This window comes from Carassius carassius, chromosome 50 (assembly GCF_963082965.1).
Source record: "Carassius carassius chromosome 50, fCarCar2.1, whole genome shotgun sequence".
Taxonomy (NCBI): domain Eukaryota; kingdom Metazoa; phylum Chordata; class Actinopteri; order Cypriniformes; family Cyprinidae; genus Carassius; species Carassius carassius.
The window spans coordinates 1,564,579-1,583,224 of NC_081804.1; the positions used below are offsets into that span (position 1 = coordinate 1,564,579).

Sequence of the window (18,646 nt, forward strand, 5' to 3'; positions counted from 1 at the left end):
CCTAAATTCACAACTTCAGACTTATGTGCCCTCTAGAAGCTTGCGTTCTGCAAGTGAATGTCGCTTGATTGTGCCATCCCAAAGAAGCACAAAGTCACTTTTACAGACTTTTAAATTAAATGTTCCCTCCTGGTGGAATGACCTGCCCAACTCAATCCAAGCAGCTGAGTCCTTAACCATCTTCAAGAATCGGTTTAAAACCCATCTCTTCCATCTTTATTTGACCCTCTAACTTTAACACTCACTATTCTATTCTAGGGATGGGCGTTTTCCACAAATATCACATTCGAATATTTGAGCTCACAAAAACGAATATTCGAATATTCGTTTATTTAAATTAGGTTTAATGAGTCAGACATTATTTTTCAGCAACATTTGTTTTCGTCATTTTGAACAAGCTTACAATAAGCTTGAACATTACACATCGTGTTTTGTAGCTGAAAACCTTTAACAATGCGTGCAAACAAACAAAAGTACAGATTAAAAGCAAAAAAAAAAAAAAAAGTGAACAAAGAAAAAACGTAAAGCAGCCTGCAGCAATTAGGCTATTGTACAGAATGTAGCTTACACTTAACTTTTAAACTGTCAGCAAATCTTTTTTGCTTTTTTTTCTATTGTTTCAAATGTTCTTGTTAAGAAATACGGGCATGTAAACATGATTGGGGGAAAGTCGGCTCCTTAGTCTGTTAACAATAAGGCCAGCCGCGGAGAAAACGCGCTCTGACGGCACAGACGTTGGCGGGACTTACAAATAACGGTGTGCTAAGCGAATAAGTTTTGTGAAGCGCTTCGTGTTTTCGTTTCACCACTGAATGGGATCCTCATCTGGTGGAATACATGGCTCCAGCAAGAACTGTTCCCACTCGTCTCGGCTGGATTCTGTGTAATCATCGCTGGAGAATTGGCTCAGCCTTTTCTGACGAGTGGGCATTGCATCTTCTTCATCGTTGGTGGCGGCTGCATCCGCACCACTCGCATCAAGGAAAATGTTCTTTTTTTTTTTCTTACTTCTCTCATGTTTTCATCGAGAAACCTGAGATGATTGTGCCGAGGGTCTAGGGCAGACGCGAGAAGAGGAGTTTTCACTGCATTCTCCAAGTTAGCAGTGTTTATTTGTTGCTTGAGAGATGCTGCAACAATGTTCTTGGATCACTTTCTGTGATTCTCCACGGCATATTTGAAGTACTATAAGACCGCAGTTCTTTTAGGGGGCGTTCACATATCGCTTCTTTTGCATGCTCAAGTTCGTTATTTTCAATGTAGGCGCGCGGTATGCGCGCTCATAATGGAAGCGACGCGGTTGCGATGCGCACGCGGTGCGACGCGGTCCTGTTTTTTCCAGGCGCGTCCGAACAGCATCGAGTTAAAAACATCTCAACTTTCAGAATGCCGCAAGCGCAGCGCAGGTCATGTGACAAGAACTAAACATTCAGCTTCATCCTTTCCTGTAACAACGTTGAAAGCTCAGCCAAGATGAAGGAACAGCTGATCATAGCTGTATATGAATTGCCATTGTGAAATAAATTTAGTAGCAGAGCTACTGAAAGCAATTTTTTTTGTGCTGCAAATCCATTTATCCTTTGCTGAAATTCCCGCGTCTTCATGGAGAGAACGCGTCGCCTCAGGAGCGCTTCTGCCCGAGCGCTTTGGAAAGAAGGAGAAAGCGGAGCGCATAGCCTTTTCCACGCCTTATTAGGCACCATATGTGAATGGCCCCTTAATCATTCATTAATTATTTTTTGCTTGCATACACCTTCAAATATGCCGTGGAGAATCACAGAAAGTGACCAAATTAGGTTTTATTGTGAACTTTTTTTTTTTTTTTTTTTGCGAAATTCAAATATCATTTTTATTTATCAAATAATTAGAGCAGAACGAATATTCAAATGTTCGACTATCCGTGCACATCCCTATTCTATTCTATTAAAAAAAAAAAAAAATCTAACTATCTTTCTAATCTTATTGTATATCTGTTTTCTTTTCATGTATTATACAATTATAAAAATAAAAAGACCTCTAACAAGCTTGCTCTATTCTTTTTCTATTCTATAGATTTTTTGTTTATTTATTATATAATTTAAAAGAACTTGCTACGTGTACTGCGTTTAAGCAAACTGAGACTTGTTATAGCACTTGTATATCATTGCTCTTTTGTTGTTCCTCTTCAGGAACTCGAGCTGCGTCGAAAACGCTTTGGGAACGCATTTAGCGTGAGCAACTCTGAATATCATATCCAATCTGTCTAATAGAAGAGCGTGACGTCACGGGCGGGGTGACGTAAGCGACCAGAAAGCTATAAAGGCACGAGCCGCGAAGCTGAAGGTGCGCGACTCGTGCCTTTATAGCTTCCTGGTCGCTTTATTTCAGCAAGCGCTCTGTGTGTGCATGTCATTCTGTCTTGTCAGTCTTATTTATTGTTGTTTGTCACTATTAGCTCCTCAAAGAGTAAGCAAAAGTCAAAGAGCAAAGCTAAGATGAGACATCTGAAAGGTGAATTCAGATTGCGTTTCAGATTGTGTGTTCATCACGAGTGGGAATACACGGTCTGCCTGGGATCGAGGCACGCTGTTTCGGCTCTTGAGGGAGTCAACTGCCAGCACTGGTACAAGCCAGTGTGGACGCTTCGATCCCGGAGGACTCTCTCGAGGAGGAGTCTTCGCCAGCGCTCCTCGCGGTGTCTGTCCCGTTTTCTCCGAGGCGGAGCGGCGCCTGCACTCGCTGGGTTCGCAGATAAGATCTGCTGGAGGGTATGGAGACGGGCGCGTCCCTATCTCCTACCTCACCAGCCAGATCTGCCCGATCTCCGGGTGCGGAAGCCCAAGTATTGTGGTCCTTCCCCCCGAGTGACGGCCGTGATGCACCGCCTTTTTTTCTCCAAGGAGATTGAAACGGAGGGCGTCGATGAGCTCGCAGTTGCACAAACATAAGCTGCATAAACATCAGTTGCACAGACAAACAGTTACACAAGCATCAGTTTCACAAGCATATTATGCCTAACTGTATAACGAGCAGCATTAATGAAGAGCGCAGCTCACGCAGTCAGCTCTCGGGGAAAAAAATAAAGGGGCTGACTGTCTCGCATATCTAAGGACGGGGCGAAGGCGGCTCTGCCTATCTCCACCCGTATTCCCTAGATTTAGAGTTCATTCTCAAGGTTCGGAAGCACGCGCAGAGGTTCCTTCCCCCTCTGTGAACTCGCAGCTGCAGCTACTTCTCTCCGAGGAGATTAATATTTTTTGTGTGACTAAGCGGCTCGCGTGTTGCCCAGGCAACGCGAGCAGCATTAATGAGGAGCACAGCTCACGCAGTGAGCTCTCGGGGAAAAAAAAAAAAAACAAATAAGGGGGCTGACTGTGCTTCTCACATATCTAAGGACGGGGCGAAGACGGCTCTGCCTATCTCCACCTGTATTCCCTAGATTTAGAGTTCATTCTCGAGGTTCGGAAGCACGTGCAGCGGTTCCTTCCCCCTCTGTGAACTCGCAGCTGCAGCTACTTATCTCCGAGGAGATTAATATTGTTTGTGTGACTAAGCGGCTCGCGTGTTGCCGAGGCAACGTGTGTATTACATCATTTTCAGTTTTGATGTAAATCTTACCAAAACCAGACAGTCTTTACTCGTCTGATTGGTTAACTGCTTTAATTGTGAGGAATTAAATTCAGTATCTATCTGACTATGAGAAATTAGATATGAATTATACCAACAAGGCAGACCGTGTTTACTCGTCTGATTGTTTGTTTGCATTAAATTCTGAGGAATATAATGACATTTATCTCACTCTGAGAAATTATATATACTGGAGGGGCTGCTGGGCGGGAGCAGCCCTCTCAGTCTATAGTCAGAGCGTTGCCGCCCGCGCTCCCCCTGCGTCGGGACCGGAGGCTGAAGCAACGCTCTGAACCAGGGTTTTCCCCGCCTAAGGCATGTCTGAGGGCCGTACTTCAGGCTGTGAGGCCCTCGGTTAAGAAGTCCTGACACGTTTCGGTCACTAGCGACGGATGCATCCCTCACTGGCTGGGGTGCAGTCATGATTGGTCACCCTGCCCGTGGTCTGTGGAGCGGTCGCCATCTGACATGGCATATCAATTGTCTAGAAATGCAAGCAGTTTATTGTGCACTGAAGCACTTCCTCCCAGACCTAAGGGGTCACCATGTGTTGGTGAGCACCGACAATACATCTGCGGTCTCTTACATCAACCACCAGGGAGGTCTGCGTTCGCGCCCCTTGTACAAGCTGGCGCACCAGATCCTTGTGTGGTCCCAGAGCAAACTCCTCTCATTAAGAGCAGTATATATTCCTGGGAAACTAAATAAGGGAGCAGACATACTGTCGAGGTATGGGCTGAGTCCCGGGGAATGGAGGCTTCACCCCGAGGTGGTGAAGCAGATATGGAGAGATTTTGGCAGGGCTCAAGTAGACCTTTTTGCGACTCAAGAGACATCTCAATGTCCCCTTTGGTTCTCTCTAGTTCATCCAGCTCCTCTGGGACTGGACGCTATGGTAAAGACCTGGCCGAGGCTTCGTCTGTATGCCTTTCCCCCTATTGCTCTGCTCCCGGGAGTTCTGGCGAGAGTACGCCGGGACGGGGTCCGTCTATTATTAGTAGCCCTGTTCTGGCCGGGCCGAGTATGGTTCGCAGACCTGGTCTCGCTCCTCGACGGCTCTCCATGGGAGATACCGATCAGCACAGACCTACTCTTACATGCGCAGGGCACGATAATTCACCCTCGCCCAGAGTTGTGGAAGTTGTGGGTGTGGCCCCTGAGGGGGCACAACTATTAGCAGCTGGCTTCTCAACCGTGGTTGTTGAGACCCTCCTCCAATCCAGAGCTCCCTCAACGAGGAAACTGTACGCCCTGAGGTGGAAACTCTTCACCTCATGGTGCAGAGACCGCCAGCTCGACCCAGCAAACTGCCCAGTTGGTACAGTTCTGGAGTGTCTACAGGCCAGGCTCTCTGCAGGGTTGACCCACTCCATGCTGAAGGTTTACGTGGCGGCCATTGCGGCCTACCACGCCCTTCTCGATGGCCAGTCTTTGGGAAGACACCCATTAGTTACACGTTTCCTCCGCGATGCGCTGAGGCTGAGACCTCCAGTACGGTCCCGTGTTCCCCCCTGGGACTTGGGTGTGGTGTTAGAGGCTCTTTGCAAATCTCCATTCAAACCGATTCAAGATATCTCGCAGACATCTGACTCTTAAAACCGCCTTTCTGTTGGCCATTACCTCTCTGAGGAGAGTAGAAGATTTACAGGCCCTCTCAGTGGCCCCTACCTATCTTGATTTTGCACCTGGCATGACCAAAGTGTTCATATACCCTCGAGCGGGATATGTTCCTAAGGTGCCCTCTATCACACCACAACCTGTAGTGCTGCAGGCCTTCTGTCCTCCTCCCTTTCGGGAGCCCGACCAAGAGAAGCTAAATTGTGTGTGTCCAGCTCGAACGCTGGATGCATACGTCCACAGAGCTGCCCTGTGGAGAAAAACGGACCAATTGCTTGTATCCTGCAGTCCCCCCAAGAGGGGTTTCCTGCTTCTAAATGTCTTCTAAATGTTTCCTGCGCCCGTGATGTCACGCTCTTCTATTAGACAGATTGGATATAATATTCAGAGTCGCTCATGCTAAACGCGTTCCCAAAGCGTTTTCGACGCAGTGTCTCGTTCCCTCGAGGAACTAGGGTTACATATGTAACCTAGAGACGTTTTTGACTGCTTCTATTATCCTCATTTGTAAGACGTTTTGGATAAAACATGTACAGTGGGTAAGGAAAGTATTCAGACCCCCTTAAATTTTTCACTCTGTTATATTGCAGCCATTTGATAGAATCATAAGTTAATTTTTTCCCTCATTAATGTACACACAGCACCCCATATTGACAGAAAAACACAGAATTGTTGAAATTTTTGCAGATTTATAAAAAAAAATAAAAACTGGAATATCAAATGGTCCTAAGTATTCAGACCCTTTGCTGTGAGACTCATATATTTAACTCAGGTGCTGTCCATTTCTTCTGATCATCCATGTTTGGGACGACCAGAACCCTTCATAGAGCTGGCCGTCCAGCCAAACTGAGCTATCGGGGGAGAAGAGCCTTGGAAGAGGTAAAGAAGAACCCAATGATCACTGTGGCTGAGCTCCAGAGATGCAGTCAGGAGGTGGGAGAAAGTTGTAGAAAGTCAACCATCACTGCAGCCCTCCACCAGTCAGGGCTGTATGGCAGAGTGGCCCGACGGAAGCCTCTCCTCAGTGCAAGACACATGAAAGCCCCCATGGAGTTTGCTAAAAAAACACCTCAAGGATTCTCTGGTCTGATGAGACCAAGATAGAACTTTTTGCCCTTAATTTAAGCAGTATGTGTGGAGAAAACCACGCACTGCTCATCATCTGTCCAATACAGTCCCAACAGTGAAGCATGGTTTTGGCAGCATCATGCCGTGGGGGTGTTTTTCAGCTGCAGGGACAGGACGACTGATTGCAATCGAGGGAAAGATGAATGCACCCAAATACAGGGATATCCTGGACGAAAACCTTCTCCAGAGTGCTCAGGACCTCAGACTGGGCCAAAGGTTCACCTTTCAACAAGACAATGACCCTAAACACACAGCTAAAATAACGAAGGAGTGGCTTTACAACAACTCCGTGACTAGGGATGTGCATGGATAGTCGAACATTCGAATATTCGTTCTGCTCTAATTATTCGATAAATAAAAATGATATTCGAATTTCGCAAAAAAAAAAAAAAAACAGTTGACAATAAAACCTAATTTGGTCACTTTCTGTGATTCTCCACGGCATATTTGAAGGTGTATGCAAGCAAAAAATAATTAATGAATGATTAAGGGGCCATTCACATATCGAGCCTAATAAGGCGTGGAAAAGGCTATGCGCTCCGCTTTCTCCTTCTTTCCAAAGCGCTCGGGCAGAAGCGCTCCTGAGGCGACGCGTTCTCTCCATGAAGACGCGGAAATTTCAGCAAAGGATAAATGGATTTGCAGCACAAAAAAAATTGCTTTCAGTAGCTCTGCTACTAAATTTATTTCACAATGGCAATTCATATACAGCTATGATCAGCTGTTCCTTCATCTTGGCTGAGCTTTCAACGTTGTTACAGGAAAGGATGAAGCTGAATGTTTAGTTCTTGTCACATGACCTGCGGTTTGCTTGCGGCATTCTGAAAAGTTGAGATGTTTTTAACTCGATGCTGTGCGGACGCGCCTGGAAATAACGGGACCGCGTCGCACCGCGTGCGCAACGCGACCGCGTCGCTTCCATTATGAGCGCGCATACCGCGCGCCTACATTGGAAATAACGAACTTGAGCATGCAAAAGACGCGATATGTGAACGCCCCCCTAAGAACTGCGGTCTTCTAGTACTTCAAATATGCCGTGGAGAATCACAGAAAGTGATCCAAGAACATTGTTGCAGCATCTCTCAAGCAACGAATAAACACTGCTAACTTGGAGAATGCAGTGAAAACTCCTCTTCTCGCGTCTGCCCTAGACCCTCGGCACAAACATCTCAGGTTTCTCGATGAAAACATGAGAGAAGTAAGAAAAAAAAAACTTTTTTGAACATTATCAGAACATTGTCCTTGATGCGAGTGGTGCGGATGCAGCCGCCACCAACGATGAAGAGGATGCAATGCCCACTTGTCGGAAAAGGCAGAGCCAGTTCTCCAGCGATGATTACAGAGAGTCCAGCCGAGACGAGTGGGAACAGTTCTTGCAGGAGCCATGTATTCCACCAGATGAGGATCTCATTCAGTGGTGAAACGAAAACACGAAGCGCTTCACAAAACGTATTCGCTTAGCACACCGTTATTTGTAAGTCCCGCCAACGTCTGTGCCGTCAGAGCGCGTTTTCTCCGCGGCTGGCCTTATTGTTAACAGACTAAGGAGCCGACTTTCCTCCGATCATGTTTACATGACCGTATTTCTTAACAAGAACATTTGAAACAATAGAAAAAAAGCAAAAAAGATTTGCTGACAGTTTAAAAGTTAAGTGTAAGCTACATTCTGTACAATAGCCTAATTGCTGCAGGCTGCTTTACGTTTTTTCTTTGTTCACTTTTTTTTTTTTGCTTTTAATCTGTACTTGTGTTTGTTTGCACGCATTGTTAAAGGTTTTCTGCTACAAAACACGATGTGTAATGTTCAAGCTTATTGTAAGCTTGTTCAAAATGACGAAAACAAATGTTGCTGAAAAATAACGTCTGACTCATTAAACTTAATTTAAATAAACGAATATTCAAATATTCGTTTTTTGTGAGCTCAATTATTCGAATGTGATATTTGTGGAAAACGCCCATCCCTATCCGTGACTGTTCTTGAATGGCTCGGCCAGAGCCCTGACTTAAACCCAATTGAGCATCTCAGGAGAGACCTGAAAATGGCTGTCCACCAACGTTTACCATCCAACCTGACAGAAATGGAGAGGATCTGCAAGGAGGAATGGCAGGGAATCCCCAAATCCAGGTGTGAAAAACTTGTTGCATCTTTCCCAAAAAGACTCATGGCTGTATTAGATCAAAAGGGTGCTTCAACTAAATACTGAGCAAAGGGTCTGAATACTTAGGACCATGTGATATTTCAGTTTTTCTTTTTTAATAAATGTGCAATAACGCCAACAATTCTGTGTTTTTCTTTCAATATGGGGTGCTGTGTGTACATTAATGAGGAAAAAAAATGAACTTATATGATTTTAGCAAATGGCTGCAATATAACAAAGAGTGAAAAATTTAAGGGGTTCTGAATACTTTCCGTACCCAATGTAAATGCACATGTAATGTACAAGGAAACGAAATGCTGTTAATGCATAAAAAAAGGCCCCTGCAGTGGTGGGAAAATTCACATTTCAACAATTTTTTCATGTTTTAAATAATTTCAAATATCATTATGCAACGTTATTCAATCTTTGCATTTGTGAATGCAGGTTAAATGCATCCACGTCCCCTCTGAGCTACATTTAATTGTGTAAATACATTTAACTGCCACTTCAGATGTAGATTCCAGAAAAGTTTACTTATGTTGGAATTAAAGAGACTGAGTTACGAATGAAGTGCCTCTTATGCTAACCCAAAGACACAAAATGGAAGAAACACAACACAACCTTGCTGTGTATAAACATTTTTAAAATATGTATTTGCTCCTTTTCCATTTTGCAATTACTTTCAATACTAAAGTATGTTTAATATTTAAACATTATTTTACATTTTAAGATTTACATTTTTATTTTACATACTTAAGTACAATAAATAGCACATAATTTTAAACTTGCACTCAAGTCATATTCTAAACGCTGACTTCACATTCTACCAAAGTCATTTTCTGGAAAGATCTCTTTACTTTTACTTAAGTGTGGTTTTCAGGTACTTGCACAACTGACCAAACCCAACATGATGTTGCTATCGAGCTGCTGAGGAGTTCTGAGTGTTTTTAACATTGATATGCTGTTGCTAGGGTGTTGTGAGTGGTTGCTTACTACCTTAAAAGATTACGCCCCTAAGTCTCTATGATATAAAATGGTTTGGGTTCCTCTTTTAATATTTCATTGCATTTGCAAGTCAAATCTATTAGAAAAGTAACAGCAATTTAGAGAATCATTCATGCTTTTAAAGCAAGTAATGCCGAATGAGTCACATGATAAAACTTAACAATTAATATTGTTAAAGTTTTTTTCTTTTTTAGCAAACACCACTAATAATCTTGTCCATATCAATACACCATCTTATGAAAAATTACACTGGTTTTCATATGTTCACTTAGAAATATACACATTCATTTACCATGCACACATATTTATTGAAAAAAAAAATGCATGAGGTCTGGCAATGTGAAAGGTAAATAGCAATAATCAATAAAAAAGGGCAATGCATATTATTCTCTACCAAAAAAAAAAAAAAAACAATGGGAGAAAGAGAGACAGTACCTGCTCGAAGCCACAGCATTTTGTTTTAGGATGGAAACAAAACTGAAGGTGTGTGTCTATGACCCAGTACGTCTCTCATATCCTTCTAATCAACATACACCTTTCCGTCTTGGACCTCAGTTGGCAGGTCCAGGGTTAGGCGAATGTGTGTGTGTGTTGTAATGCAGGATTAGGTCTCAGTCATGAGACAGAGCTGTACCAGGCCACCACACACAGTTCTAGTCGCCCACAAGCACTGAACACACCGGCCGACCTGAGCAGCTTACCTACTCTCCACGAACACGAGAGAGGGAATGATAGAGCGCTAAAAAGCAATGAATCTTCTCATACTGTCAGCAAAAGAAGGAATCATGTAAAAGTCGGGTAACAATAAGGAATTCAAGGAATGATACATTTTCAGAAGAGTGTAATACAGCAACAGTCCCACATGCTTAATCACCACTGCCAATATCTCAGCCTGCATATGTTACTAGCATTGTTTTAAGTGACAGAATCTATGCCGCTGAATCTCCATCACCATGGACAAAGAAATTAGATTTTATCCAGTCAGAATCAAATGTGAGAAAAGTAATGACAAAAAAAACTTTTTCCTTTTGAGATATCATTTAGAACTGTTTGCATAACCAAAAAAACACGACCAGTAAGCAAGCAAATGATTCTTATAAACTGATTCTTTAAAATAATAATTTTAAAAGATTCACATAGGCTGCATCCGAAATTGCATACTTCGCTATATATAGTAAGCGGAAAACAGTATGTAGCAAAAAAAGTTTGTCTGAATTCACGTGAATTACTTATTCAAAAAAGTACTTACTCAAGAGAGTATGTGAATTTGAATGCAGCTATACTCAGGAGTTACTGGGTTCAATCAGTCTGAAAAATCCTTTTCAATCAGTCAGGTTACTTATGACATTTGATTGACTTAATGAAATGAAAAGAAATGAAAGAAATGAAATCTAATAAAATATAAACTTTAGATGAAAAAAACTTAAATGAAAATTAAAATGTTGCTTTGGCGACAAACAAACTGAAATTACTAAGTTAAAATAAATATAAATTAAAACTAAGCAGAAATATATATATATATATATATATATATATATATACAATTAAATAACGACAAAAATCAATGAAAAAATTAATAAAGAAATAACACTGCACACAAATCATAGAGTTCCAATAAAAGGAATGACGTGGGAATCAGATCATAGTCACCTGAAATGTGGAAAGTGCGTAATTTTTGGTTTGTTGTAATGGAACTGGCATGTGAATGCTACAGGCCTGGCTGGTCAAACACAATGCATTCCAGTGACAGCAATACACTGTTACTTGAAAGAGACCATGCAAAACGGCCAGACTATTCCCTCCATCAAATATCAGCCCCTATCTGTATGTGCACACACTTTATCTGAGTGATCTATGACCTACTGACATCAAGCTAAATGTGACCTTACCTGCCCAAATCCTCTCACAAAAGTCACCAAGTACAGTATCCCATTTAGGAACCATGCAAACAACGCAATTGCGTGGGGCCCTATGATACAGAATAGAGGTCGACCGATGTATCACTTTTGCCGATTAATCGGCACCGATAGTTGTTTGTTGGAACAATCGGTTATTGGCAAAAATCCATACCGATAGTTTTCCGGCTTTCTTTATACAGTGTGAGAGCAGCCTCTAGTGGTTGAAACAGCTGAGAGCATGTGCTTTTTGTTTAGACATGTGATGCTGCACATTGAATAGAGCAAGAAACTTCAGACCCAGATTTAAATGCAGCTGACAGAAAATCCTGCCCTGCCACAGAGCGCCATTCACATAGTTTTTCGTTTAATTGCATTATACTCGCCTGAATCGTTATTAATGTACATAATGAACTGTATATGAAGCATTTTCATTGAAACGTTTGTCTTTCTGTGACTCTAATAAAGTCTGTATGATTCATTTATAGAGCTATAATATAGATCACCATTTCTGTTTGCTACGTTTTTTTAAACACTGAACTTCAAACTTATCTATGCCTCATTGTTCATTCTTGACTTGTGTCCGTTTGGTGAATAAAACTGTTTCAGGCCACTGCTCGAGTTAAACGCAACGCGTCCGGAGTGTGTGTGATACCAGTGAGTTCTCCTAGACTCTATTTTGATTAGATAGTTATTAAAGGGATAGTTCACCCAAAAATCTAAATTATGTCATTAATAACTCACCCTCATGTCGTTCCAAACCCGTAAGACTTCCGTTCATCTTCAGAACACAGTTTAAGATATTTTAGATTTAGTCCGAGAGCTATCTGTCCCTCCATTGAAACTGTGTGTATGGTATACTGTCCATGTCCAGAAAGGTAAGTCATCAAAGTAGTCCATGTGACATCAGAGGGTCAGTTAGAATATTTTGAAGCATTGAAAATACATTTTGGTCCAAAAATAGCAAAAACGACGACTTAATTCAGCATTGTCTTCTCTTTCGTGTCTGTTGTGAGAGAGTTCAAAACAAAGCAGTTTGTGATATCCGGTTCGCGAACGAATCATTCGATGTAACCGGATCTTTTTGAACCAGTTCACCAAATCTAACTGAATCGTTTTAAACGGCTGACACTCCCTTTGAGTTCAAACAAACCAGTATCCCAGAATAATTCATTTACTTAAACAGTACACTGACTGAACTGCTGTGAAGAGAGAACTGAAGATGAACTCCAAGCCGAGTTTGATTTGAAAAAAAGCATCGCATAACATGTACAGTACTCTAAAGGTATTCACGGCAACCTATCAAAATAAAAGTCTGGTTTGTTTTGAAGCCTATTTTTCAGTAGAATGTACATAGCCTACTACTACTACTAAAATGTAACAAACATTATCTTCAAGGAATAATCACACAACATTTCTTTCATGTTTTAATTGTAATATTAAATCCCCTTTGTTTGCTAAAAAATTGCTTGATTTTTAGTAATTAAAAGATAAATGAAATTAATGTTTCATGCCTTGATTTGATAACAATAAAAATTAAAATAGCCACAGAATTTTTTTAAGGGGGAAAAATCATAAGGCTTAAGTTAAGGCTTAAAAATTTAGTTGTTTTATGCATTCAAATAATTATACATGCTAAAACAGAATTTGGTAACAATAAAAAATATGGTGAGAAAACATAAAACATTTCATAGGAAACGAAAAATGTAATTTTTGTTCACTTTGTGTTAAACTGATGTGAAAATGTATAAGTTTCATGATTTAAATTAATAAGACTTGCTTTTTGATTAATAAACTTTAATTTAACTGTTAAAAAGGCGTGGAGAAAAATTTAAATGGAAAAACAGAATTCTGAAAAATTTAAATGGAAATAATGGAATTATTTCTACCGAAGGGGGAAGCCCTATGATAAGCCCATTTACTGTGAATTTAATGATTCATATAATTTCCAAAATAATTTTACATTCTTTTCAGGAGAAAAAAAGCTCCTGTTATATAAAACGAAAATTGGCAGGGATCGGGTTGGGTGGTGTAGGGATAATTTTCGGTGTTATTGAGCCCACAGATGGGTTGTGGTCCAAAACATCAACTCGTATGCTGACGTTTCAACTGATCAGCTCCTTAAATCACAGTGCATGTGTGCTTAATGTTTGCTGCCTTACAAAAACCCATACATGTGTGTTTCTGCTTGTGCATGTTGCATGTGTGTGTGCTAGTATGACCTGTGCCCTGCCCTTATCTCACCCCACCCACAGCATGTATGAGAGTGTGTGTGCAGACATCTGTGTGCGTCTGTCTGTTATCTCTCTTCCTCGCCCTGTCTGCATACTGTCACACTAATGGAGTCGGAATGAGGCAGCGATAGTGAAAAAAAGACGCGAAAAAAAAAAAAGAAAGACACATTACTCGCACCTCATTCTGATTTTTAATAGTCTTGTAGGTATGCCAGGAATGATGTTGTGCATTAGAGAGAGGGGCATGCGGACCCTCTGTAAGCAGCTTATGGCTAGACTCAATCGGGCTAAAACGCTTTCTGAGCACTCTTATGTCACAGGGGGTTTCTGTGCTAGTTAGGTAAATATCTGAAAAATATTCACTCCATGCCTCTCAGAACCGAAGGGATAGAAGCCAGTAACCGTTTCCCAGAATTCCTTTCAACAGCCGCAATCATTAAAATTTCCTTGCGATTAAATAAAACAAAGAAAGCGTTTCTCAAGGCTGTTTGTTTACTCTGAGAATTACTCTCAAATATATTCAACAGATTGACACAAGTGAGGTGACGCAATTTATTACTAATCATTGGCTATTGCTTTTTATTAATATTTTGAAGATGTTTTTGTTTAATATTATTTTCCATATTCATTTTAGTTTTAGATAAAGTTTTAGTAAGATTGTGTTTTATATTTATTTAACATTTTTATGTCTATATATTCAATTTAATTTCCGTTTTAGTTTATTATTTTAGTATTTCAAGTTAAAATAAAAGAAAATTTTAAATTTTGCCAATGAACTGCAATAAGTTTTTGCCCCTAAATATTCTTTTATTTTAGTTAATGTTTATTTTATTTCAAGTCAAATTGACACAATTTTAATGGTTAAAATCAGCTACGAAGATGAAAACAATTTCTTTTTATTTGGAATAAATATATAAATAAATAAAGTTACTACTAGACATGAAGTAAATTGAGAGCAAATGGAGAATTTTGCTTAAGTCTCCTGCTTCTCAAATATTTCTTCTGGAGAAAAAGTCCCCAGTAACCTCTTTATGTGTCTCCTCTGTACGTACAGAAGAAATCTACACAGAGTATCGAACTGTGCTCACATTTGCCAAAAAATACAGAGTCTCAGTCAAAAGTCAGAGATCTCAACGTAACCTCAAACATTTCTCATTTGATTCTTTAACTGAATGACAACCAATATGTGCCCTTTTCTATTCATTTCTTGTCAAAGAAACACCCAAGTTGATTTTTTAATGAAACAAGTTTTAATAGAGCGACCTCTGAGCAATGAAATTTTCCTCTAAGGGTCAAATGAGTCCTACAGACAAACAGCTCAATCTGTCTCTTCTTTTGTTCTTTGTGTTGCTGTACTCCACAATGGATGTTCACTTAAGATACCCTCCCCGCACAACACACACACACAAACAAACAAACAGAGCACAAACACACAGAGCATTCATCGGGAATCCTGGATGTGCAACACAATTAAAAACTGCAACCAGCCATCAATTCAATTGCACAAACAGAAATTAGAAAACGACAACAGAATCGAAATGAATCACAATCAGGATCTACTGCTTGATTCACAAGGCTTCACAAAAACACCAATAAGCCATAAACAGATTTTTTATATATTTGCAAAAAATAAGTGTGTCCACACCATAATTATTTCAGATTTCACATCACATGCTAACCGATTCTGGCATATGAGAACATTTCTAGCGTGTCTCTGTGGAGAAGGCTGTCAGATCATCTCTAAGGCAGAGACAGAAGGGTTTTGGCTGTGACCAGAGGCACACCGTCTGCATCACTCCCAGTGATACCTGTCGTATATACAAACAGTTACACCTTCTCTGAGAAAACACACTCATGCCTAATGATGTACCTCAAATAGTGTGTCTTAGAATCTGCCATAAAATACGATGACTGACAGACACTAATATGACTCTGAGAGGACAGTAAAGTTAAAACAATGGGGAGGGCCAAAACTCTTAAGAAAAGAAAGACAAGAAAAGAGTAAAGAAAAGAAGCAGAAGCCAATAAATCAACATTTTGCAGTGATTTAACCACAAGTAATACTTAAAAGGGCGGATCACACATATCCAGGTCACATTTAACCCCCAAAATCTAAAAGAAAAAATAATTACAATTATTAGAATTACAAATTAAGTCTTCAACTTGTCATTACAATGCATCTATATGAATATATTCTCATTAATCTCGATAGCAATTCTCTTTACTGTAGCCTTTTAAATTGTACAATTGTCTTTACCCCAATGTATTTAGGTATTTCTTGTAATTATCATTATTCTCAATTTAGTGATTCCCAATACTACAATAAATTTTTTTTTTTTTTACTCATTCTCAATTATTCTCAATAGTGATTCTCATAACTGTAATTTCTTTAAAATAAATTAGCAATTACCCCAATGTAACTGGATATTCTTTTGTAATTCTAATTATTTTCAGTAGTGATTCTCATTACTAAAATAAAAAAAAGTCATTACTGCATTAAAAATATTTGTGTACTCATTATTCTCAATAGTGATTCTTATTACTGTAATTACTTTAAATTGGCAAATTGACATTATCGCAATGTAACTAAATATTTTTTGTAATTTTCATTATTCTCAATAGTTATTCTCATTACTGTAATGCTTTACAAATTTGACAAATTGTCTTTACTGCAACGCATCTAGACACTTTTTGAAAATTGTTGATAAAGTGTATTAAATTGTAATTAAACAATGCAAAAAAAATTCTTTAGATTTTGACCAATGGCACAAAATTGACAAATCAGAGCATATCACATGTGATTAATTCTATTGTTTTTATTTTCCTTTTCCTTGCCCAACACTCCCAGCTATTCATGAATCCATCTCGCTCTTAAATTCTCCTATTCTCAATGTCTCTGTCTTAACCATTACAAACACACCATTTATCACATTCCTCCATCCTTCCCAGTGTTTCTTCTCAAACCCCTCCTTCTCTCTCCTCTGGATTCCATCCTTCGCTCCCTGCATCCATACATCATCATCATCAAATCCCTCTTTTTCTGTGATCCCCTCCATCTTTCTGCCTTTGCCCAACTACACTGATTTCTGACCCCTCCAATGCCCTGATGTGGCCTTTTGTGTTTCTCTCCCAAAATATTCAGCATGACACATATAATCCTGCTAAATCATGCACCAATAATGTTTGAGACAAAAACATGGTGGTAAAATACATACCAACACATATTGGCAAACAACAGACATTGGCAAGTTAAAGGAGTCACTTCTGTCATCATTTACTAACCCTCCCTTCGTTCCAAACATGTATGAGTTTATTTCTTCTGTTGAACACAAAATAAGATATTTTGAAAAATGTTGCTAACCGAACAATTGACGGGCAACTCTGACTTTTTTCCTACTATGTAAGTCAATGGTTCCCATCAACTGTTTGGATACTAATATCTTATTTTGTGTTCAACTGAAGTAAGAAACTGTGTAGTGTGAGTAAATTTAAGAAAGAAGGTGAGAAATTGTCTTTCTGTAAGTGAACTAAATACTCCCTGAACTGGAATATGTATTGATATTGAGCTTTAACTGTAGGATAGTAGATTATTGAGAAATAAGTGTTGAACATCATCACTAACAAGATGGGGGTTTTTTCTATGTAATGCATACATAAAAATAAAGGAGTAGTATATAATCAAATATTTTATTTCATCTCAGGCAAAAAGCAACAAAAAGTACCAGCAAAGTACCAAAACAAGTTCTTGAACGCATGTTTTTGGACATACACCATTGTGTGTATATATATATATATATATATATATATATATATATATATATATATATATATATATATATATTTTTTTTTTTTTTTTTTTTTGTAGTGTAACTCTCGCATGATTTTATTAGTATAGCCTAATGTACAGTTAGTAAAGTTGACTCAGACAAATAAAATCAGACTTTTAGATCCCCTAAAAATTTGAATATAGAAACTTTAGCGAGGTTCTGCCATCTGATACATCACTGTAACATTATTAGTGAAGAAACCAACAAACTATTTTTGAACTGTCACATCAACAGGTGATCGATGAACTGTCTTACCTTCGAAGAATCTCTGTAAGGCCTCCGTTTCATCAATCACGGTTTCCATTCTAGTGGCTCCCGCGTATAAACTCCATGAACATTAACGGACGGATCCTCCGGCGCGGCGCGCGGGAGTGGCGGGAGTCGCGTGCGCTTTAAACGCGCATCATCTCGACGCACAATTATCTTTATATAAGTTACTAATAAGCCACTGAGTTCCCCGGAACGAGTTCGGTGTCAATATCTTCTCTGGATTATAAAGGACTATAACAATAATAAAAACCAGTTTTGTTGTAACGGTTTCTTGCGTAAAACACAAATTCCTTTTCTGAGGAGATTTTACCTTTTAATGTCAGGTGGAGGCATATTCCAGTTTTTCCCTGATGATTTCGTTTATTTATAAGCACGAGGCATAACTACAGATCTATTTTAATACGAGATAGTCATTTGAAGTTAGATAACATATTTTATTCGGTTAAAATGAGCCAATGAGAGGTTTTTTCCGCGCACGGAGATACGCTCGAGTCACTTTCAGTGAAGCGCGCTCACCGTCCTTCCATGCGCGCTCTCGCTGAACTTGCGCCATGCGCGCGCGCTCACTTGCGAAGAATGACAAATGTCCCCCTAAAAAACTAGTTTTACCAAGGATTTTCTTTCCGGTTTATCAGTGACAATTTATTACGTTCGAAATTGATTTTTCAGGCCAACTAAAGAAACAAAGCCCAGAAACGAGACCTAAACACTTGCGTTTAATTCAATAATTAGTAGCCAAGTAATACATTACTGAAATTTTGTTACTTTTGCATTGAAAACATAAGGTTCTACTCTTAATTTTTTCCCCTGTAATTTAAAAGTATAGATAAAATATAACATAATAGTAGATTTAGCCTCCAGGTTTAACATATAATTTTATAACGCGTTTAAAATGTACTACCTTCTAATTTAAAAACTTTGGTCAA

At 39.6% G+C, this 18,646-nt stretch overlaps 1 protein-coding gene across 3 annotated transcripts in view; it reads right to left on the reverse strand.

The window, feature by feature from the left end:
• The window catches only part of LOC132133263 (myelin regulatory factor-like), a 35,654-nt gene extending 17,391 nt beyond the window's left edge, over positions 1–18,263 (reverse strand). For 2 of the 3 annotated variants that reach the window (XM_059546066.1, XM_059546067.1), the window contains exon 1: positions 17,706–18,263. In XM_059546066.1, coding sequence (XP_059402049.1) covers positions 17,706–17,754 — 49 coding nt within the window. In that variant the 5' untranslated portion in view covers positions 17,755–18,263. The remainder of the gene's footprint in view (positions 1–17,705) is intronic. The other variant, XM_059546065.1, reaches the window with a different exon arrangement.
• Positions 18,264–18,646: the final 383 nt, after the last annotated feature.